Here is a 21,306-nt window from a genome sequence, read left to right on the forward strand (position 1 = left end):
CAATTTATTCTAATGAACTTTACAGGAGTGTGCAGTGACGTTGAATGATTTAATTTTAATTTCATATTCCTCGATTCTTTGGGTCAGCTCTCTTAAAAGCAGCAACCACAACTTGCTGCGGACCACATGTGAACTTCTGTGTGATGTCATAATGCAAGACTTCCCAGCTGAGATCTTCCTTCAAAGGCCCAGTATTGTTAAGGTATTGTCTCATAACCTTGTTACTATACTTTATTCTAGTTCTTGAAAAAAACTGCTTGGATGAGACATGTCATAATGGCTTTTCTGGCATGGTTACTCTTACTACTGTCAACATAATAGTGTGTCAAATAATGTCCTTGAACATACCACCAATTAAAAATTCTATGTCTCTGAACTTGTAGGAGGTAGTGGCTGCCTCTGAGGGCTTACTTTACTTCAGCTGACACTAGATGTGCTGTGAGGATAAAGTTTGGTCATGATGTACCTCTTGTACTGGGTTTGCATTTCCTTTGTGGGATATTTTGTTTCTCTGCCTGTAAAAGCCTCCTCTAGGATGAGCAATTCTGTAAATTTGGTGAACAGACAGTTAGCTGTCTGCAGCTGTTTTAAGCTGCACTCATCCTGGTGTTGTAATCTCTTCTGTGCTACGTTTCAAACGAGAAGATCAACATGCTCGTGTCATGTTTGTCTGAATTCATATGGGGGGGGGGGGGGGGGGGGGGGGGGGCAGTCTGATTCACAGAATCGGTCTGCAGTGCACCCAATCTTTTTATTATTTTTTATTCAAGAGTAACACTTCTCCCCATCGCTGTAAAACAGTGGTCTACACTTTTTGTTGTATCGTTTAATTGACAAAGCGCATCTGTTATTTGGGCTCGTCATTTCTTTGGCACAGACAGATCGCTCGAGGAAACATCATTTTGCCCTGATGAGCCACTGTGAACATTACTATTTGTTAATAAAGTGCTGCATTATACTACATCGCTCTCAAGGCAGTATTAGCGAAGTGTCACGCAGCAGTCTCATCATCAAAGAGAAATCATTATGGCAAAGTAGTTTTCTTCTTGTGGCTCTGCTTGGCCCTCAGTTGAGTTAGTACGGCTATTAAGCTAAATTAAATGACTTGGATTTAGAGACATGACATCATTAGCTGCAGAGGGCAGGGAATCTGAACTTGGAACAAATTGCTGCTTCAATAATTCAATTCCACTTGCCCTTTTTATTTAGCAAACTTATTACAACTTTTCTATCACTGTCTGGGTTTATGTCCTGTTTGACACAGCCTTTATGTGATGATTGTGTTTGGTCTGTTTGTAAACAGAGCCATAAACCAATTTATTTGCCCAATTACAATAATATCCTAATTAGGTATTACTGGTGGCTAATTAAGTGTTTAGAAAACAAACCCAGTGTCACAAAAAACAACACAGCTCTGATATCCCCTTCTGTTCACAGCACCTTCTGTCCCTGTTGAGGCTGGGCTCAGGTAAAGGTGAGACGAGCTACCTCCACTTGCAGGCTCTTTCTTGCCTGCGACAGCTTTGTGTGGGGCTCAGAAGGAGACTACGCTTTCATCAAGATCCAAGCTTCTACTCTACAAAGCAAGGTAGCATGCCTTAACAGTTAGACTGATGTTAACATCCTGTTACAGGTGGGGGTTGGGGGGGCTTAAGCTAAGAGCAGCTGGTATGTGGTTTTTGCATAAATGTTTGAAATTTGATTCATGATGATTTGATTTGAATTAACAAAACATACCCATGTTGGTTGACACAGATTTGAAATGTTTTATTTTAAATCATTTAAAATAAATCATAAAATGCATAATAAAAAACAACACAGCTAATATTTTGTAACATTACTGACTGATTTCAAGAGTCTTGTCTTAAATCAATGATACAGGGTCTATAATCTGTTACTTTTTTGTTCTTTCTGTCTGTGGTTGTGCAGATCCAGTGTCCCAGAACTCGTCCTTCTCCGTGTCCCACGACGTGCGGACCCAGCGATCTCAGGCCTCGTCTCCGGGGGCGGAGTGTTCTCCTCGGCCCTCTGTGGTGGGACGCACAGACCAGAGGGCCAGCGGAGACGGCCAGGATGGAGATGCAGCTTCCAATAGGTGTGTATATGTAGATCAACTTACAGTTTTACAAGTGTGCCTTTTAATCTAGCTAAAATATTTTCTAGCTAAAAAAAAAACTGCATCACATCAGTTCTAGCTTTCAAAGGCAGTATTTCTTTGCATGTCTATAACAATCGTGTTGCATTGACAGCAGGGCTTCACTTAGTTCATCTTCTGTCACACATCTGAGGCCTTAATGTTACTATGTTAGTCTCTGTAACTTGCTTGTAGGAATATCTCTTAGCTATTATCAGAACTGTTGTCTGTTCACCAGCTCTTGCGCTTTACAAGAGATTCTTTTTCCCTTTTTTTTTTTTTTAATTTGTGCACAGCAGGTCGTTTTAAGGCTTTGATTAGAATAAAATTGCTAGTGACACCAGCAACCCGCACACGGAGATAAAACGGCATGGGAAAGACTGTGGAGGATTTTCCTCTTCTTCCCCTTAAATATAAATAACACCATGAGCCCTCTAGCGGTCGGTCTACTGTGCTAAAAAATCTGCTCTGATTTCTGGGCAGGGATATACCGTTTCTGTGATCCATCCCTAAACAGCTTGTACGTCACTCCTTGTGTTTCAAGTGGTCCAAGTGCAGATCAGGAATTTACAGTTGTCTCCCCACCTTTGTCTGTGATTCATCCAGTGGCAGCTCGCAGAGGGGTGGGGCAGCAGTCCAGGCCCCCGGGCAGACCCCCCAGTCGCCTGCAGATGTGGCCCATATGGCGCTTCCTGATCTAGGTGTAGAAGATGTCCTGGAGCTGCAGTTACAGCAGCTCACTTTGGCTCAGTTTACTGTTGCAACATTGGAACATGCCATACCACTGCTTAAGACAGGTAAGAGTCACTCTAGTTTATATTTAGATAATGTCTTTCTGTTGATGGCAGAAGTGCAGGTAAGATACTTCAAATATCCGCTCACTACACTGACTGCATTCCATCAGCATTTGATCCTGTCTCACAATCTCCTGTACTCTTGCGCCTTGTCTTCTCCTCCTCCTCTCTCCCTTCTCAGACTCTTCGCATGTGTACCAACGTGTTCTGGAGCTGCTGTGCGACGCCGTCCTCCTGCTCAGGGACAGCGTTTGCGAGCTGGTCTGGGACGAGCGCAGCCTGGTGGGGATGGAGCTGGCAAGTCGAAACACAACTCATGACAGCCTCTTATGTAGATGAATGGATACACTTCACTGGAAAGGGGGGAACTGGGTTGGCCACCAGACAATTTGCAACAGACACACAGGCATACGGTGCTTGACTGTCGAGGAGAACTGTAGGCATGTGATTGATCTGAATGAATTATGTAAGGTTTTCAAAAGGCTTTGTGCTGGTGACAAATAGCCTCTCACATATACATGCACACCTCCTGGGTTTATACAGGCTCAACTTATTGTAGAATGTATTCTGTTCATTATGTGAAGAAAGTCCATACATTTTTTTTTTTACCATGCACTTTCATTTGTTACCCTGCTGACTGGTGTTTTCCGATTCTGGGGGACTTATACACTTGTCAGGCTCCGGCCCCTCTGGCCCTCTGCTGTTTAATACATGCCCAGAGCCTCACAGCCTGAGAACTGTTTTGTCATCTTTATGTGGAGAGCAGCTTATGTGTGCCAGACCTCTAGGTTTTTCCTATGGGAATGGGCTGAACTGTTCATACCAGCCACATCAATGCGTAAGGCATCTACTGCCCCCTGCTGGTGTTCGTCCTCTATTGTTCAATTTCTTCTCCCAGAACAAAGTGGCTGAGAATAGATTGTTCCAATTTATTCATACTGAGATAGGGTGGATCTGTATCTCGTCCCAAAATAACCCTGAAATCTGATTACATTCAATTCCTAACCCCTGGAACGAACAATTTTTCTCTTGGCTCCCGCCCAGTAGCAGTGCGTTGGTGTGATATGGGTACATGTGCGTGTGCTGCTGTGTTTGTGTGATGCCTTTTGTCTGAATTTTCTGTGTGTGTGTTTTTAGAAGGAGAAGCTGCAAGCCTGCATGGAACTACTGGGGGATATCCTGAGCTACCATCAGAGCTGTTCAGCAGACATTCCCCACAGCTGTCAGGTTCATCACAGAATGGCTTACACAGGCACTGCTATATTCACCATTAAACTCCTACAGACCATCCTCCCTCCTGAAAAGGTACGTGGCAAAAACAAGAAATTTCTCAATCATTTTACATGATTCCTACAATTGAACTCCAAAGTAGAAGAAACTTAAATAGTCTTTATCTTACACAGGCTAGTGAAAATCTCCCAGAAAACATAGCAACAGCTATTTTCCATCTATCCTTGGATACGTCATTGGGAAGCTTATTACCCAGCATGCAAGAGACAGCAGTGGCCTACTTGGAGCAGGTGAATTCCGACAGCCATGATCTCTACAGGAGAGTGGCCCGTGCTGCTCTTTGGATGGAGTCCACCTGCAACTTCCTCAAGGAAGCACAAGCTGAGGTATAAGCTCCACGTCATATAATAACAGCAAGCCAATACAGGGACGTTACATTTCTTCGGTGAAAAACCACTCAAGCAAAAATGTTCAGACTTTGTGTTAATTCTTCGGTTTATTTATGTGTATGTAGGGAGAGAAGAACTGGTTCGAGTTATTGGAGCTGGCAGACCAAGCGATTAGTGGCCTCCCATTTCACCAGCACCTACCCATTGTCAAGGAATGCATTCGGATCTGCTCTTACCTGTATGATAAAAATCACATCAATTATCTTTGCAATGAAATCTTGTTTTTTTTTTTCTGCTGCATTTCAGCCACCTCATTGTTCAGGGTAAAAAATCTGATAACCATCTTTAACTGTTCTCTTTGACCTCAAGATGTACATTATTGTAGTATTAAGTTTGGGTTGTAATTTTCAAAGATTTCTCTGGACAACGTTACACGCTTATAGGTTGTTAATTGCATTGGTAGAAGGAGTGTACACAACCACATAAAATATTTACATAAATAATAGATACAATAGGACCCAGTAGGGAGCCTTGTGGGACACCAAAATAGAGCATCAACTCGAACACATGACTTTCTTCCGCCAGTCATTTTCAAACCATTTAACGATTTTTAAAGAGCCAAGTTTGCTAACATTAGTAGAAACATACATGCGATTAACAGTGTCAAAAGACTTCAATAAATCTAAGTGACACACAGTGTTCTTTATCATCAGGCATTCATATCATTTTAGACCTCCACTGTAACAGTAGCTGTACTGTATTTTTTCTTCTGACGCCTGACTGAAAGTCACTGAGAATGCCATCTATTAACAATAAATATTTTTAATTCATGACCTACTAACCCTTCAAATACAAATATATTTATAATTATTTTTAATATTTTTTTCTACGTTTTATTCCTTATGCTGCCCATCACCAGGTGGAAGTTTGATCAGCCCAGCCCCCTTCTCCAAACGGAGAGCCAGAAACTGCTCCTCAAGCTGCTGTCACATCCCTTGCTGCCTGTCAAGATGGAAACATACGAATGCTCTTTAAACCTGGTCAAGGTCAGAACATGCCATCTTTTTAAGACAGTCAGTGTTTAATTGACAGTGTGTGGGTTCATGGCTAAAATCATGGCTACTAAAGCCATAGTATGGTCTGTTTCCTGGGTCACCAATTTATTAAAAAAAGTAGGGTAAAGATGGATTGATTGCAGATCTTTGACAGTGTGCTATAAAAAACATCCTGACATTTGGAATCAGACTTCCTTTTTCATTTTCTAACCACCATATAGAGCACATGGCTACATTTAAAGTGAATTGGAACCCTTGTATGCAAGTGCAAGTGGGAGGACAGTGATAATTTATGATGTGTGCTGGTGTGATTATATACACCTCTAGGACTGCATTGGCATCCAGAATGTGTCACGACAGGAACCGAGAGCCTGCGGTGGAATAAACTTCCTGCTTCACCACAGGGTGCTCTATGAAATAAGCGCTTTTGGCCTCCAGGATTCTGCGGAGAAGGTGGGCAAATGTATATGTGTTCTTTATTTATATTAGAACTCATTTGACTTTTAGATCTTTTTGAGCAAGATGTGAATTTAGGTCAGGGTTGAAAGGAATTTATATGATAAACACAACTACTAATGATAATAAAAGTACATTGATTTCTGTATTGTGTGATTTCTTTGTGTTTCTGTATGCTACTTTAGATATGCTAAACTGCAAAGGTACACAGCTGTCATGTAATTTAAACATGTATTCACTTTCACTTATACTACCTGCTTCTAAATGTTTTATCAGCAGTGCTTGTGTGAATTCAGCACTTTACCTGTGATCTATAGGTGAATGGTGCTGCCAAGGATATTCTTCTATTCCTACTCAAGGGACGATTGATGATGACAGCATCAACCTGGGAAAGATTCAATGAGGCCCTTTACCCGGTCATGCCAATTATACAGGTAGGGTTCTCTCTGTAGAGGCTGTGTTGCATTTGCACTGCAGAGCTCATAAAGCGGCATCATGTTCGGAACTTATTACATTATATTTGTGGAGCCGAGGGAAGCGGTGTTTGTTCTCCACAATCAAAACAACTATGATCAAAAGTGCAATTTTAGCACTCTTGGACCACAAAAGACAGCATATCGAGCTGCCAGTGAGAAAAATGTAGTTATTCTCTCATTTACATATTCTGTGTTATATTGTTTCCTTTTTGGGGGAGAGAAAACAAGCTTTTATTAATTGTTCACTTTCAGGCAACAGAAAGCCTGGAAATTCTTCATGAATATACATGAGATTTTGACTAGGCTGTCAAGTGTGATTTAATTCAAGAAGGCCATTCAGTGATGGGCCCGCCATGTCAACAAGAGATGAAATGAAACCAGCCGTAATCAAAGCAGTGCATATTTTATTTACTGTTGTGCTGCTTAGATGGAATTCCCCATTGTTCACTCTATTGTCTGCCAAGGCGGTCTGAGGATTGTGTGTTTCTGTGTGTGTGTGGCAGGGTTACACTAGCACTCAGGAGTCACTTGGAAACTGTGTCCTGCTGATAAGTGACATGTCGGACGTGGCAAGAGAAAGTTTTCCAAGCACAGCCAAGCTTAAAGCCGCGCTGCGACTCCTTTTCACCAAACAACCCACGTGAGTATGGGCTCTGGGACTTACTTTGTCTGTTTTTGTCTCTGTGAATATCCGGGTGTCGTGTCCCTGTCCGATATGAACGTATATGAAGACAAAATGTTCCGCAGCTTGTGTGGAGATACTTGAAATAAAGTCTCAGTTTTTTTTTATCTGAAGCAGAAAAACTCCAGAGAGTCTTAATATTTTGCATTACAAACTGAAATGTGATGGACATATTACTTCTGTCTGTAGCTGTCAGCTGATGTGCTCATCAAGTCATCGAAATCCTCAGTGTGGCCTGTGTGAAACAGCTCTTTAGTCCCAGTCTATGAATATTGATAGAGATGGAAATTAACACCAGACACTGGCCAGGAGACAAGCCCTGGTACATTTTGGCACCAGCTAATAGATTTGTCTGCCCGGCCAGACACTTTTTGACAACCAATCAACATTTAGATGTTGTGTAAAAAACAGAAATCTCGAAGTGATAACATAATTAGCCCTCCATGTGTGCTCTAATGCAGATAGAAGGTTTGCTTTGTCAGCTTTTTTACATTGCTTTTATTCTATCTTTTAAAGCGTGATTTTTTTAAGTAAATATCAATATCCACATTTGCATGAATTCTGCTTGTTAATAACAGTGTGAGAATAGAAGCAGTGCAACAGATCCTGCCCCACCTAACCAGCAGTGATGATGCTAACACAGCCAGACCAGACCTGGATCAACAAGTGATCTCCTCCCTTCCAAATCTCTTCTGCCTCAAAACCCCTGCAGACATCAGGCTGGATACCATCAACAAGTCTGTCCTCAAGGTATAAATCTACATACACAGAAGGAATAACACGTTAAGATACACTCCTGCTGACTTGTTGTGTTTGATGGCGGTCAGGTGGAGTCAGTGGAGAAGCTGTTTTGTATCTTGACTTCAGACTCGGTTGACATCTCCCTGAAAAGATCGGCAGCAGAGCAGCTTTCTGTAGTGCTTCAAGGTGAGATGTCTGTAAAAAATGTTTATATATTGTATATAGAATATACTTGAGTTTCCTCAAACTCAGATTTGAATGAGAAACACATTGAATGTTTTTGCTTTTGGCCTCTTCTAACCTGTGTATTTATGGTCCCACAAAAACATCTTTTCTATTTTACCAAGTTAAACTCCAAGTTCTTACAAATCTGTACAGAGGATTTCAAGCACAACCAGCTGCTTATAGTTGAAATTCCTCTAAAAGTTGATTTGAGAAGTTTATTAGGCTTGATGCTTCATAATGAAGTATTTGCCTAAATTATCTGCCACATGAACAGAGGGTTCAAAGACCCAAATGAAACTCTCCTCCACAACATACCTTTAGAAATCTGCCCTTGTGAGATGTAGATTTTGCAAGGAGTGCAGATGTGTTTTTTTTTTTTTGCCTTCCCACCACCATATGTTTTAGGCAACCACAAAAAGCAAACAGTAGATGAATATGCAAATGTTTGTTGTCAGCTTATTGAATTGTTCTGCTACCTTCCCTGCAGACACAACAATGCATCCAGTGCTGAAGAATCTTGGAATTACCGACAAAGTCATTTCTTTCATTATGGAGAGTGTCAACGGCAACACGGTAAACACAAAACCTGCTTTGGCAAAGTGAGGAATAGATGTGTGCTGAGTGAATTGCTGTTGAAGCCTAATAAAACAAATGCAGTAACATGTGCTCCCAGTTTTGTACATTTCCTACTCTTGTGAGTACATGTGTTGCCAGCGGATGGGGAGGAAACCCACTGAAGCGTGCATGATAGAAGGATGAAGTGGCCTGTATTAATAGTGTCAGACAGGCTCTGGTCAGCAGTGATTTTAGCCCTCTAGTTCTTGCAGTCTACTGATCACTCCCAGGCCTTAAATCAGGCGCTGCTTACAGGGCTAAACGTCCAGCATTACTGACTACATGGAGGTGGAGGGACACACAAACAGGATGACTTTTCTCAATTAACAAGTGTGTAAAGAAGATGTCTGCGAGTCATATCTGTCCCTTATTTCGATTGCCTGCAACCTGCGTAATCACTGAATTTGAGTTAATGTTATGTGAAGAGACAGTAACGAGTGCATTTATATGTGTGAGACAGAAAGAGAATATGTGTGTGTGTGTGTGTGTGTTTGTGTTTTCCCTGCAATTAGACACTGAGTGCGAATGTTGCTGTTTTTTCCCCAGAGCTCAGATTGCCTGCTGGAGCCTTGTGTTTGCATCCTGAGGAAGCTGGTGTATGCAGATCCAGCTCTGAGGCACAGCCTGGCACAACGCAACCTCCTGCTCCTCACAGTGCTCAGGGGTACGTTCACAAGACAACTCATTAAGTAACAGCTATACACGGTGTGTGGTGCAGCCTGGGGGCACATTCTTTGAATAAAAAAAAAAAAAAAAGGAGTTGACAAGTCATTCTTTGATGCACAGTTTTTATGTCACTCTGTAATAGGTGGTATTATAGCATGATGCAACTTGTTGCTATGGAGCTCAACAAAACACACATAGCTTTATTCGAGCTTTGTCTTCAGTGCTGAGGCTGGCAATGTATGACGTAACTCACATTGTTATATAATTTGTAGCTTAATTATTAATCAAATATTTTAAATACATTTGTATTTAATTAACTTGAATGTGACTGCCCGCATATATTTTGACTTTTCCCCACAGATTTAGGCAGACATATTATTTTTTGAGCGTTAAAGATAGGTTTCATGCAAAATATGTGCCAAATGTTTTATTACAACTCAGTCCAAAGCATGAACGCTTCATTTCAGAGTCACCATATTGTCCTAATGTAAACAAAGCCGGGCTGGCTATATCATTGTACGCTTCAAAACACTGTAATGGTGAAATGAGTCCTGAGTCTCTAAAAGTACTTCAATGATTTCATGAGATGGAGAGACAAAGTTTAGGGTGCGGTTATTATTAAGTTGCGTATGTGTTGTCTTCATTATAGCATCCCTGATATTAAAGGAGAACAAAGGCAATGGGAGTGAGATTTCTGCCCTAATGAGCTTGCTGCTATTTGATGAAATTGCAAGCATTGAAGTATGGTGAGTTTATTGTTTCTCTCTCAGAGCTTCCCATCATTCTAAAATAAATGTGCCTGTTTAAAAAAACAGCTTCCTGTTTTTGATGTCATATCAGGTCGGACAATTCCAACACAGATGTGTCCCTCGCTCCGTTTTCCCTTCCCCTGTCTGTAACACGAAGGTGAGCTGATTGGTTAAAATATGAAAACAGCTGTCACTCATATTTAGGTCATCAAGTTCTCAACAGCAGTTTACAATGCTCCAAAATTTCCAGGTTCAACATCCCGTTCCAGGCAGCGACTCATCACGCTGTCAGCCCTTACTGCTGCGTCCTGCCCTCTTCCTCCGACCTGCTGACCCTGGCACCTGCCCGCCAAGCCCTACAAGTGGCCTGGAATACCGCATGGCATGCTGGGATGGACAACCTGCTTGAAGAGCTTCAAGGCCATTCAACCAATGTTGATGAGTGAGAACCTTTTTGAACATAGTTTAAGAATAGTTTCAAACTATCCTGAATCTGTCTGTTCAATGTCCATGTCCTCATTAGCACTTTGCTATTCATTTTTGGTTTCAGTTTGAGGAAACAGTTGGATGGTGGAGAGACTGATCAGAATCATAATTCCTTTGCAGGATTTTGAAGTAGAACAATCCTGCTACACATCACTCTTTTACAATGTTCTCTTTAATGGAGAAATGCACTAAATAATTACATCTTGTGTTTCATCTGTCTTCATTTACTTCTAATGTGACCTAATTCAAACAGATGAGGATGTCTCTCACACAGATTTTACCAGCTTGATTACAGCAAAAAGGTTTAGAATGTGTCATAGATGGATCAATCCATCTGGAAGTCAATTTCATACAGTTCTTTAATTAAGACAAAAAGACGTATTTAAAGTTCAAGGCAATGTTGTTTGAATCCATATTGTTTTGACATCATTTGACTATTTCCTTGAACATTGCTTCTTGTTGTAGCTGCGATGATGCCTGCTTCTGCTTGATACAGTTAAATGTAATGCTCAGAAAACATCTTTCTGTGGGTGACTTAGAAATGTCTCATCCCTTTTGGATTGCTGATCAAATGTGTTTATTAATACAGGCATTAGTATTCTTTTCATGATGCCAATTAAGAAATACACATATATTATCAAGCGTTTACATTTTGTTCCCCCACAGATTTCATCTTGACTTAAGGCTGTCAGAAGCCCAGGTTCTCTCCCTGCAGGCGGTTCACCTTCCTGCTGCACTGCAGGACTGCATCCAGGCCATCGTCATGGCAGCGGGACACAGTTCGGTGACTTCTGCCCTCTCCAGGCTCAGCCTCTATTTGCTTTTTGACAGACTGGCCCTCCCTCAAGTTGCCACACACAGCTGCAGAGACACTCTCCAGTCCCTCAGTTGGCAGGCAGCAGTGACCAGGTACTACCCATACGATGTCAATGTACCATGTATTTATTTGAGGTTCAATGCTTAGAAGCAAGATCCCCTCCAGTTTGTTCTTACTGCTGTCAACTAAATGTTTTCCATCGCTCATAAAGGGAAGAAGGGCTTTATGTGTTTGTCTCACTTTGAAGAATTTCTCATGAATTTCTTGAATTGCCAGCCTTTTTTCTTTTATTGCAATTAGGCCTTCCAGGTTTTCTTTATTTTCTAGACTTTTTTACCTTTTAAAGTGCCTGATATGCGCATTAAAGCTTCACTAACGTCTGTGATTGATTCATAATTTCTCTTCAAACCAGAAGTTTTTTCATCCAAAAGTTTTACCTGTGAAAGAATTGAACAATGCTGAAAAAGTTTGTCAATAGAAATTAAGCGTAATGGTCATATTTGAGTAATTGTACCAAGAAAATGTATTAAATGATCACCAGGGTTTTCCTTTCACAGGGCTCTCTTCCTCTTGTTGACACGGTCTCTCTCTCTTCCTTTCCTGAAGGTTTCTCAAGGTGCGTCCTGCCTGTGTCGAGGATGAGAGGTTGCTGGTGGGCATTGTTGCATTTTTGAATGCCTACTTCAAACAGGTGCACACCGAGTCCACATCTGACTCCGAGGACAAGGACCTGCGCTGGATACTGGAGCTGCTCCTCAACCAGGTACAAATAATTCACACTTTCTGGACAAGCAACGCAAGCTAAACCTCACTTCTATCATCCTGTAGCCTGCTTGGTTGTGTTACAGATCCATGGTCGTAAAATCCATGGATCATGCAGTCAAAAGAAAAATTAGCAAAATAGCAGCCATCTCATCCGTATATTTTTTTCTTAATGTGTTTTAATGCACTTTAGTAGTTTGCCTTTGCTGTCTTTGTATGTACATGTGAAGTATGTGTGTTTGCATCTCTGCTAGCTAGTAATCTGGTTAGGCTCTCTCCTCTCCTCCTCTCACAAGTCACATGCCATCAGAAAAGCCGTACTGTCTCATAACGACAGGGAAAACCGTTTCACAGTGTGGCACCTCAGACCTGCAGCACAGATCATTTCCTGAGCTCTCAACACAAAGTTGGAGTCATACGTTTTGCCTGAGGAGAAGGAAAACTGCACTGTTTTAGCAGAGAGAGCTACTTTTAGGATTTAATCAGTCTCACCTTGGCTTCCTCATTAATGTGTGTGTAAACAATAAGCCCTCCCCTGGCAGCTGAAGCAGACTCAGATTGAATGCCTGGTAGGGGTGAACAGCTCTGCTTTGACTTTTCTGTAATTACTGAGCTGTTTCAGGAACATCTGTCGTTCTCTTCACTCCCATCAACTATCTTCTTCGTATGCACTGCTAAAGAAAGAAATTCTGCATGTTTTGCACTCCTAGAGCTGGGGTTTGCATGGAAATATAGCTGGTAGTATGCGCGTGATGCTTATTGAAACATTGCTGGTAACCTTTTCCTTTCATGGGTCAGCAGATAGAATGTTTTTTATAATCAATACTTCATAATCCACTTAAGTTATTAGTTCCATCAAGACAAAGGGATGTGCCTAAATATGCATGCGGATAACAAAGCACTGTTCATTACTTATTACTCATTTCTCTCATTTCAGCTTGTAGTTTTCTTTTTCCTTCACAAATGTATTTTTTGCTAGCCAAAATTAGTAAATCAAAGTTTCAAACAATTCCACATATTCAAAAATAATCAAATAGATATATAGATGGGTACTTTATTAATCCTTTGCAGGAAACTACACCGTCACAGCAGCAACTGCATTCACAGTCACAACACCACACAAAAAAACTAACAAATACAAGACATCAAAAATACTAAGATCGGTTTTTAAAAAAACTAGACTAAAATGTCAGAATTATAAATAATAGACATCCTAGAAATGTAATGAAAATGTTGGTGTCCATTCATCTAACGCTCATCTAGGAGGCTGCATCCCTTCTAAATTTGCTGCTCGGTGTGGAGACACAGACCTCCACTCAAAACTCAGGGGAGCTGGAGGAACTGAAGAACCATGTCAGCCAGAGACTTCAGAGAGAGCTGACCAGCTTCTTCAACATCTTACTCCTTCGACTGACACACACCACTGACAGGTAGGCATGACAGATCTTAGCCCTAATGCTAAGGTACTCATTTAAAATGTATTCAGTTCTTAAAGGAAGAGTCAGTAGCATCCTTTCTACTTTAAATAACTCTAAATTCTGCTCTAAATGCTGCTGTAGTTCAGGGGCACAGAGGCATAACTTTTCTGTTGGCATTATGCCTCGGAATCTCTACAATTCTAATGAATTCTAAATTAGAAATGAATGAGAGCACAGTTATCTTTACTCTGTAAGAGCTCGGAGAAGGTGAATGAACTCCATTTGAATGCTATTCAGCCTTCCTGTGCGGTTATAAAATTAATTAACATCATCAGAAAGAAACAAAGTTACTGAAATGTTTTTCCACTGTCGGGAATGTTTTATTATTTTTCACTTAATTTGTGATGAAAATCCTGCTTGCTTAGTCATTCAGACATCAAAATTGACAGCATCATACAAACATTACCTACTCATGATGAAGAATTTGCATTAGAGTTATTATTTTTGTCTGTTGTCTGCGTCAACCATCCTGTCTGTATTTCTCACTCTCTCTCACTCTGTCCTTTCCTTTCTGTCCAGGCTCTGTCTGGCGCTAGCAGGCCCCTTCAAGAGCCAGCTGGCAGTCCGTTTGCTTCAGAGCCTGCGGGTGTCCGACGCCCCACGTTTCTACGGCCTTCCCAGCCTGGAGAGGACACTGCAGGGCATGGTCAGCCTGACTGCCCAGCCTGGCTGGAGCTCCCACTGCGCTGACCTGGAGCCCATGTCCCTCTGCTCCAAGTATCTCAGTGGTCTTCTAGAGGTGTGTGAGCAGTGTTCTGTGTCTGCTGAGTACGTGTGCATATGTTCATGTGTTGCACAGGCATATGCACGCAGCATACCGACTCATAAGAGCCAAGACTGCAAACAGAAATGAATAAAAGGCAAAGCAGAGTGCTTTCTGAGGAATTAATTAAAAATGAAGCAGAATATGGTTACGGGACATGAATTGCAAAAGGTAAAAAATCTCATTGATTAGATATGCCACACTGAGAAGATGCTGATGAGATTAATCAAGCTTGCCTATTCCATCTGTTCGGTTGTTCAACAGTCCGTGAAACAATAACCTAACACAGTGAAGACCAGCTTGCACAGCAGTCTTCAGCACAGAGGTGTCCAAACTTTCATTTTTGATTGAGAATGAAGACCCCTGTGGAATCGACTCTTCTCTTTACACAATACCTTTTCATGTTGGTTTGGTTTGTTTCAACAGGCTGCTCTGATTAACTTGAGATAAAGAGTGAGGGTTAATTTCCTTTTCAGTCGGAGCCCTCTGGTGGCTACTTCGATCTTACAATCCGATACCTGACCCCCATGCCCTCCACCCTCTGACCGACCTCTCACCTGATACTTTCAGCACTGTAGGGCCCTAAAGCTCAGCCAGCCTTAGGCCCCTCTCTCTCTCTCTTCAGCAGCTCTTCAGTGCACTCCCACATCCTGATGGCGAGAATCAAAGCTAAATAATTAGTCTCTGCTGTATTTATTAGGATGCAGTGAGTCGCATACAGCAAACACGAAACCGAAGCCGTCTTGGATGTTCAAATGACAACGATCCAGAAAGCAGGAGCATCTTGTGATAAAACCACTTAACAAATATGTTTTGTGACCTTTTGTGCAGGTGATCTCCTCTTTCTATGTAGAGTGGGGAGGCAACTCCCTCTCTTTCATGGGGAAAGGTGTGACCAAGAACGCTGTCGTCTGCTTACTTCACCTCTCCCATGAGATGATGGCAGAGACCACAGACAAGGCAAGTGTCAACAATGTCCTGTAAGTGAAGATACTGCTGCTTACAAAGGAATCAGTGATCAGATTTATGTACTGGAGTTGTTCACCCTTCTTCACCAGACTCCATGAAAACATTTTAAAATGTAACCAACCTTGAGCATGTTTTTCTTTCTATTTTGTCCTCATCAGGACTTCATAGTTCATTGGTCTTTGGGGAATGAGGCAGCTGCCGAGGAGGGTAGCGCCTCTCAGCTTGGTTTGGCCTGGCTCATTCCACTCTGGGTCGACCGAGATCAGGAGGTACGGACAGTCACTACACTTACGGAAACAACATTTATGACACTACAGTCTTCAATATTTAGCTGCTCACTGCTCGTCTCTACTTCAATAACTTTCTCTGTCATCAAATTGAGTTTCAAGAGGCCTGACATTTGAGACGCAATGAAACCCATAAGCTTTGTGCCAGAACTCACATAGAAAAAGAAGCAAATGACGGCATGGCATACCAAAACCATCTGTCTGTCTCCGAAAATAATTTCCAACACAAGTCACTCTAAAGAGGCTCCCTTGACTCTGCCATTTCTGGTTTAAATGCCAGTCTTATGAATAACCACCACGTACAAATTTGAAGGCTACTTATTTCTAGTCTTAAGATGTACATTTAACTCTCTCTCTCTTTTCTCTAAACACCCACCTGAATTCTCGTTCCCCCCCCCCCCGTCACGTTCAGGTGAGGTGTGCCAGTTTGGGTCTGGGTGCAGCTCTGTCCTCGGTGCCCAGCGGGTGCCAGGCTCTGTGTGCCAGCTGTCAGAACATCAGCGGCGGTCTGTGGGGCACGCTGCTCAACATCCTCATGGATCAGCAGGAGAGCAGCATGGTCCGCAGAGAGGTATCATTCTTAGTGCCACTCGTGAAAAAAAAAAAAACACCTTTCTGAGATGTTCTGAGCTTAAATATAGAGCTGTTTATTTTTTATAGTTATAGAAATGATTGATACACGATAAAGCAATAATTGCCTTGTTTTAAGGACTGAACAGTACTGTGTTTTCTTGTGGTCAGTGAGTGTGGCTGGACTTCTGTGTATTACCAGTCAAATACAGGCAGATGGCACTGTTGCTGATGCAGTCTTACTTGACCTAGTGTGTGCGCAACTTTTTTTTTTTGTGTGTGTTTGTGTGTCCAGGCTGCATTTATCCTGCAGAATTTGCTGGTGATGCCCATGCCTGCCAACGCAGAGGAGGCGAAGGACTCCCACTGGCAGGTCAGCAGCTCTGCCAGCCAGTTAAAAAGCCTTTATAGACCATGAAGTGTTTTCTTTTTTTTTTATCTCTCCCTCTCCTTCAGTTTCTCTTTGTGTCTCTCCTCTTTCTCTTCCTACCGAACCAAGTCTTTACTTGAGTCCTGCATAGTTCAGACAGGGTTTGCTAGTTTTGAAACTCTCTCTCCCCCCCCCCCCCCTCTCCCAGTAACATAATGAGGTTTAAACCCTCATCATCAAAAAAACATCATCCTTATTTGCTATTTGCCAGAAGCAGAAAAGAGACCAATATTACTCATTATTACCTTTAAACAATGCTTTTTGTTTAAGATAATCTGATCTAGTTTTATTTGACAAAAGCTTGACAAAGACAGAAAGGCCAACTGAGGTTGTGTGAAAATGTTTTAGATAAGATATTTCTGATACATTTATCAGTAACATTTTCATGTGCACTCATCCCTTTATATCCTTCTCATACTCTCCTGTCTCCCAGCACCCATGCGTTCACGATGAGGAGTCCGGTGTGTCTTTAGTGGGTCTTCCAGCGCTTCAGGCTCTGCTCTACCACTGTCAGTACTTCCAGCATGTGGCTGTCTGTGCCTCCAGTTGTTACAGAGGCAGGTACACCTTCCATCTGCAACCTCGTGCCGGCGCCACTGGAGGACCAGGCCTTCAGGGGGGCAGTTCACTGGGTAAGTGTTGGTTTTATGATGATTAGATCATGTGGCCTTTTTTTAATGGATAGAGGATTCAAGTGTAAATTAACAAATGATTGTTTGTCTAGATTCTGAGAATTCTCTATGGTTTTGGAAATGTGACCCACCAGCACCCACTGCAAACTCCAGCAGACCTTCCAGCTCCCTCTCCACCTCGAGCACTGTGGTCAGCAATGCTTCATACCTTGAAAAAATGCACACAAACCTGCACGTTGTTAATGAATAGCTGCATTAAGTCCCATCTGGATCCTCATGTCTGCATGTTGTTGCTGTTTACAGATTCGAGGTTCAGGACCGCACACCCCTAAAAGTCTGTCTCCGTTAAGCATCACAGAAGAAACCCCGACCAGCAGACTGACGGCCCAAGGTAATGCTAGGACAAAAATGTCTTTAATTCAATGAAATAAAAAGTGCCTAGGAGTTTTCACACATTTGTTTTTAAAGTAACAGAGCATGGTTTATTATTTATACCAAATATACCTTGACATCTATTTCAAAAGCAGTGAATGCTTTTTTGGTCGCTTGCAAACAAACTGGAACCATTCTCCATATTTGTTTATTTATGTCTCCGTCTTACACATCAAATTGAAGAAGCAGTGCCTTGTTTTCCATTGTTTTCTCTCTGATGTTTTTATGATGTGGTCACAGCATCTTTAGAAACACACAGAAGAGAATCAAACAGTGAACCAACGGAGATGTCTCTATCTGCTCTCTCTTGTTGTGTCTCACAGGCCAAAGCGACACAGACACAAGCGACGCGGTCACCTCCCAAGACTCCCGACTGGGCGAGCCCTTGGCCATGGAGCCCGTTGTCATGGTTACTCCTGAACTCATGGCGGCCCACTGTGGCCTGCTGGCTAACCTGCTGGCCATCCTGCCAGATTCCACCCTCATTGCTGTGCGACACAACCAGCTCCTCCAGGCACTGGCCAGGTGAGAGGCTGCATGCACACACAACAACCACCTCTGATGTGTTAATCAGGAAGAAAAGTCAAGGAATGGGTGGGGTAGACTTTTTTCTTTAATCTTCTTTATTCCAAATATGCAAATGTACACGCAGTTTAAACTGCATGAATCCTTTCTCCTTGCATTGAAGTGAATAAAAAGCTATTTAATGGTAAAGTAACGTAAGTTTTGAGGACATCAAGAGCATCTACAACTTATAAAATGAACACTTTCATATATTTTGGTAATTTTTTAAATCATAATTATAGATGATGTGAATAAATCTATATATTTATGGTGCTGTAGAGAATGAATGCTCACTCTTACCCTGATCACCTCTTCATACTTCTTACAAACACTCACATTCTCCATCATCTTTCTCTCTCAGTCTGTTGGATATCGGTCCTATCGAGAAATGTCTGAACGAGCTAAAGACGCCCAACATCCTTCCAGGAGAGAGAGAAGACATCAAGAGCCAGGTGAGAAACATTCTCAAAGACAGCTCTGAAGAGTTTTTTTTCAACTTTTTTTTTGTTAGTGTGACTTACCACAAAAAAAACGTGGGTTGGTACGGCGCAGTGCCAGCTTCAGTGCAGCGCGAGGTTGTCTGAGGGCACCTCCAGATTTCAGTGTGGGTGGAATACTTAACAAGCTTAAACTCAAAGCATTGTTTTGCAAGCTTGGAATATTAACGCTTTCAAAGGAAGAACTTATTCTCCCGATACATCCGTTTTCACCTTTTCTCTAACCTCAGATGTTCTGTAAATCTTTGCAACGTGTCCTTCCGCACGTGTTGTAAATCCTGGAACTCTGCTTCTTTCTACATGTCTCTAGTTTGTCACATTACTTCAGTTCCTGTCCAGCTTCTCCAAACTGCTGCAGTCATGTGTCATGGTGAGCCAGGAGCTGATTGGTCAGATGGACTTCCTGAAACAGCTGTTAGCGACTCTTGTGGCAGTGCTCATGCTGGATACCACAGGATTAGGTCAGAACTTTTAAGTTATATTCAAGTGGAAGTCATCAGTTTAAAAGAATAAAGTTTCGGAGTATATTCCAAAATGTTTCCTTAAATTCAAGATTAAAAAAACATGATCTGTGTCTCCCTTTTGATTTTGTTAAAAGCCTTGCTACAAGAGCAAGCCCCATTCTGACATTTGTTCGTCCCTCCCTGCGGTGTGTTCTGCAGTGTGGCGTCGTGGCTGTCTCGTGTCATAAAATTTGTGACTCACTCTCTCCCTCTTCAGATGCAGGTTCCCGGGACACAGTCTGTGTGTGCTGGGCAGACGTGTTTATGCTCCTGGCTACTCTGGTGAGGAGGGACAGCTCAGCGTCGTACCCATCTGTCTCTGCTGCGCTGGGGAGACGCTGGCGGACATTTGCAGGTACACAGATACTCTGCACTGTCTGTGTGTGTGTGCCTGTGTGTGTGTGTGGGAGGGGAGGAGTGACTAAATTAATTATTGTGTTGTAGGCTGCAAAAAATCAGGTTGAAAATCATCCATTATGGATAATTTCTCACAATTCATAATTATAGTTTATTGTCTTTTGGAGACATTTATATTGTCAACATCCCTCTGAGCTTTGAGATCTGATACATGATGACATCACGCTATAAAAGTCGTTATTTACTTAACCTAAAGACTGATAATCGTGATAAGGATAATTATGCTGATTGCAATAACTCGCTAGATAATCAGGATTGGCATTTTAGCTATAATTGTGCAGCTGTAATTGTGTTACAAAAAAAGAAATCTCACATTAACACACATCATTGCATCATTACTGTGTGTATTAACTTCCCTGAACAGATGCTAGGATTTGATAATTGCATCCTGTCCTTAAACCACCTCCTCTCCTCCCACTCATCTTCCTCTGTGATTAATGGCACAGCAGAGGAATCTGATGAGTCCGGTGAAAGATGAATGCTGAGCCTTTGTGTGTGTGTTTACTTCTGTGTGTACATGTTGATGATATCTGCATACACATTCAAATGATTAGTGTTTTCTCTGCCAGTGCATGGAGAAATACAGCACTGTCGAGGGATTTCAACTATAAATTTGCCATTTTGTCACGCTGTGATTAAGTGTATTGCTGTGTCATTCTTTAAAAAAGAAAAGTATTCTCTTACCAACTTGCTCTTTTTTTTATTTCCCCCCTGTGTGTGTGTGTGTGTGTGTGTGTGTGTGTGTGTGTGTGTGTGTGTGTGTGTGTGTGCAGGAACATTATCTGTGTGTGTGAATGAGAAGCTGTCAGATCCTCTTCTTCACACAGTGGCTCTGCAGTTTCTCTGTGCAGTCTTCATAGAGGAGACAAAGAGTCAGGGTGCAGAGGTCACGACCTCAAACTCTAAACCTGCCTCAGCTTTGTCTGACATTGTGAGTGGTCACTCAGCCAGCCAGCTGTGTGAACTGTTACTGCAGGTAGGTGGAGGCGCAGGGGTAGTCTGTCTAGACCCTGGTGCACAGCGGGAGTTCACTGTGACTAAACTTGATTGCTTTTATAAACAACAACAGTGTATGTGCTCAAGGCAATCCAAAACTTTGATGCTAACTTTCAAGAGTGTGCGATTACGTGGACTGATTGAACACTGTGTTCCTCCTTCACTGCCGATGCCAGAGTTTTGAGAAGAGGACCCTTCAGGACCCTTTAAAGAAGCTGACAGCCAGAACCCTGATGACACTGTTAGCCTGCAGCCCCTCCGCTCAAATCCATGCAGCCAAAGGTAAAACCCCACACTCAGGCTACAGTCAAGCTGTCACCTGTTGCGTACACTTTGAAATGTTTAAGTGGGTCGCCGGCTTGTCTTGTGGCTTCCCATAAGACATATCATGTAAAAGACTCTTCGTATGAACTCAAAATGTCATTATTTAGTGGAAAAGATATCTATTTTTAAAACGTCTTTTTCAAGAAGGCCATTCATGATAGAATACA

General features: G+C 42.1%; 1 protein-coding gene across 1 annotated transcript in view; it reads left to right on the plus strand.

Moving 5' to 3' along the window:
• Nucleotides 1–21,306, plus strand: part of rttn (rotatin) — a 31,029-nt gene that overhangs the window by 1,415 nt on the left and 8,308 nt on the right. Inside the window, exons 6-41 of the mRNA XM_061065113.1 lie at nt 88–202; nt 1,438–1,588; nt 1,930–2,095; nt 2,741–2,931; nt 3,110–3,225; nt 4,066–4,233; nt 4,332–4,544; nt 4,673–4,785; nt 5,467–5,593; nt 5,930–6,055; nt 6,376–6,492; nt 7,038–7,174; nt 7,795–7,966; nt 8,044–8,143; nt 8,670–8,755; nt 9,344–9,461; nt 10,113–10,209; nt 10,304–10,369; nt 10,463–10,654; nt 11,365–11,607; nt 12,122–12,278; nt 13,541–13,707; nt 14,275–14,494; nt 15,350–15,478; nt 15,646–15,756; nt 16,187–16,345; nt 16,640–16,717; nt 17,208–17,406; nt 17,499–17,596; nt 17,710–17,797; nt 18,162–18,363; nt 18,764–18,854; nt 19,210–19,360; nt 19,620–19,757; nt 20,593–20,795; nt 20,992–21,097. Coding sequence (XP_060921096.1) covers nt 88–202; nt 1,438–1,588; nt 1,930–2,095; nt 2,741–2,931; nt 3,110–3,225; nt 4,066–4,233; nt 4,332–4,544; nt 4,673–4,785; nt 5,467–5,593; nt 5,930–6,055; nt 6,376–6,492; nt 7,038–7,174; nt 7,795–7,966; nt 8,044–8,143; nt 8,670–8,755; nt 9,344–9,461; nt 10,113–10,209; nt 10,304–10,369; nt 10,463–10,654; nt 11,365–11,607; nt 12,122–12,278; nt 13,541–13,707; nt 14,275–14,494; nt 15,350–15,478; nt 15,646–15,756; nt 16,187–16,345; nt 16,640–16,717; nt 17,208–17,406; nt 17,499–17,596; nt 17,710–17,797; nt 18,162–18,363; nt 18,764–18,854; nt 19,210–19,360; nt 19,620–19,757; nt 20,593–20,795; nt 20,992–21,097 — 5,111 coding nt within the window. The remainder of the gene's footprint in view (nt 1–87; nt 203–1,437; nt 1,589–1,929; nt 2,096–2,740; nt 2,932–3,109; nt 3,226–4,065; nt 4,234–4,331; nt 4,545–4,672; nt 4,786–5,466; nt 5,594–5,929; nt 6,056–6,375; nt 6,493–7,037; nt 7,175–7,794; nt 7,967–8,043; nt 8,144–8,669; nt 8,756–9,343; nt 9,462–10,112; nt 10,210–10,303; nt 10,370–10,462; nt 10,655–11,364; nt 11,608–12,121; nt 12,279–13,540; nt 13,708–14,274; nt 14,495–15,349; nt 15,479–15,645; nt 15,757–16,186; nt 16,346–16,639; nt 16,718–17,207; nt 17,407–17,498; nt 17,597–17,709; nt 17,798–18,161; nt 18,364–18,763; nt 18,855–19,209; nt 19,361–19,619; nt 19,758–20,592; nt 20,796–20,991; nt 21,098–21,306) is intronic.

This window comes from Labrus mixtus, chromosome 19 (assembly GCF_963584025.1).
Source record: "Labrus mixtus chromosome 19, fLabMix1.1, whole genome shotgun sequence".
Taxonomy (NCBI): domain Eukaryota; kingdom Metazoa; phylum Chordata; class Actinopteri; order Labriformes; family Labridae; genus Labrus; species Labrus mixtus.